The sequence below is a fragment of the Loa loa genome (assembly GCF_000183805.2).
Source record: "Loa loa unplaced genomic scaffold supercont3.914, whole genome shotgun sequence".
NCBI classification, from domain to species: domain Eukaryota; kingdom Metazoa; phylum Nematoda; class Chromadorea; order Rhabditida; family Onchocercidae; genus Loa; species Loa loa.
In genome coordinates, this window is record NW_018109094.1 from 2,966 (window position 1) to 4,662 (window position 1,697).

At 38.4% G+C, this 1,697-nt stretch overlaps 1 protein-coding gene across 1 annotated transcript; it reads left to right on the forward strand.

Moving 5' to 3' along the window:
* Positions 1 to 501: 501 nt before the first annotated feature.
* LOAG_15312 (hypothetical protein) lies at positions 502 to 1,685 on the forward strand (the record flags this gene model as incomplete). Its single annotated transcript, XM_003150803.1, has 4 exons — positions 502 to 630; positions 730 to 1,109; positions 1,333 to 1,520; positions 1,608 to 1,685. Coding segments are annotated over 4 exons (774 nt in total), but the record flags the coding sequence as incomplete, so codon positions are not given.
* Positions 1,686 to 1,697: the final 12 nt, after the last annotated feature.

The following is a 1,697-nucleotide window of genomic DNA, read 5'->3' on the forward strand; positions in this document are numbered from 1 at the left end:
AGTTGAGAATTTGTTTTTTTCTTTTTTTTTCTATGATCTCCCTTATCTGTCAGTATATATATATATCTCTGACTATGAACTCATAAGCCATTATAGAGCTCAAAGATATGTTGCATTCATCTTACGTTTTTTTTCTTTTCCTTTCTTTCCTTAATAATAATGTAAGTGAAGTAATCTATTGGGTGGTTGGAACGTTCTAGCAATCTTGTAATAATACACGTACAAATGGGTGACGGTAGGGATAATCTAGCAATCTTACCATGTGTTCACTTTATAAGGGCAATAATGTTATGATGTGGTAGGAATGATTACTGAAAGGATATAAATGGATAAATTTTATTGATTAATCCTTTATTGTATTCCTAGGTATTTCTGTATTCCTAGGTGTATTTCATTTTAACTAATCAAATAAGCATAACTATAGTAATAAGCTGAATGTTTATAATGTTTATAATGATTCGATCCGTTAGCTATATATGTGTATATGGTTTTTCAGCAAATATGGCAAATATGAATGAGAGTGTTCAAGGCCCAAATCTGCCAACATTGGCAGATTTAAAAAATCATTTGCGCAAAGAGCCGCTCTACTTCCAGGCGTTGGAAGATTATTTACGAAATGCGGCGAATTTGGTATGTTTATTTTTGGTTTGTAACTTACTTATGGTGAATATTCAATTTATTTATTGAACTCATTGTTAGTTGTATTGACTAGTATGATTTTTTCTTTAGATTAATAATTTGCGGGCGAGGTTGGAAAGAAATGAGCATGAAGCTCATAAGGATGAAGCGATCCAGGTTCCAAGCGCAAGTCCTCCGCCAACTCGGGAGCAGTTGGAAATTTCCCATGAGCTCCTGGAGCACGAGCCCGAAATGGAGGGCGAGCATGAAAATCAGGAGAGGCTCGTGCTCCACCGCCTCCAACAGCAGCTATATGAAGAGCAAGAAGTGATTGAACCAGTACCGGCACTGGTTCACGATGAGGAGGCGGAAGAGTTGGTGGAGTGGCGTCAGGTATCACAAGAAGCGCCCCTCAACGAAGAAGTGATACCGAGAGCGCCTACAATGGTCCGGCGACGCAGGAAAATGATACGAACTCGTGAAATAGTACTGTAAGTTTCATTTTTACCTTGAAAGTATATTAAAAAATTCAGATAGCTTAATTCGAAATGTAATATTAATTTATCGCCCTACGTAGTCCGAATTTCTGAATCATTGCACAGTGTAGTTAGACAATGAACAGATTTTTGTAGTATGCTTAATAAGTGAATATTAGATAAGAAATTAATCTCATAATGACTAGTTTAAAAAAATACCTGAATGGATATATTTCAGGCGTTCCCGAACGATACGGGTGCCAGTTGTAGAAGAAGAGGAAGAACGTGGCGCAGTATCAGCAAATGCGGAACCCTTCCACACGCCGGTAGTGGAAGGTTTACCGGCGAAATACCGACGGCTGCTGATCGCGCCGGAAATCGACCCGTACACGATCACTCGAAGTGCTGACGGGTCGACCACAATTGGTAAATTTTAATTTATTTCATTATTGTGTTAAAAATGTTTTATATGAATGATATGAATGCATTTGGAAACGCTTTTCATATTTTCAGGGTGCGGTATGTGCCCAAAGGAATTTGGGACCTTGAAGGGATGGCGAATTCATGCCAGTAGAATGCACCGACAAAGCGGTAAGTTTCACT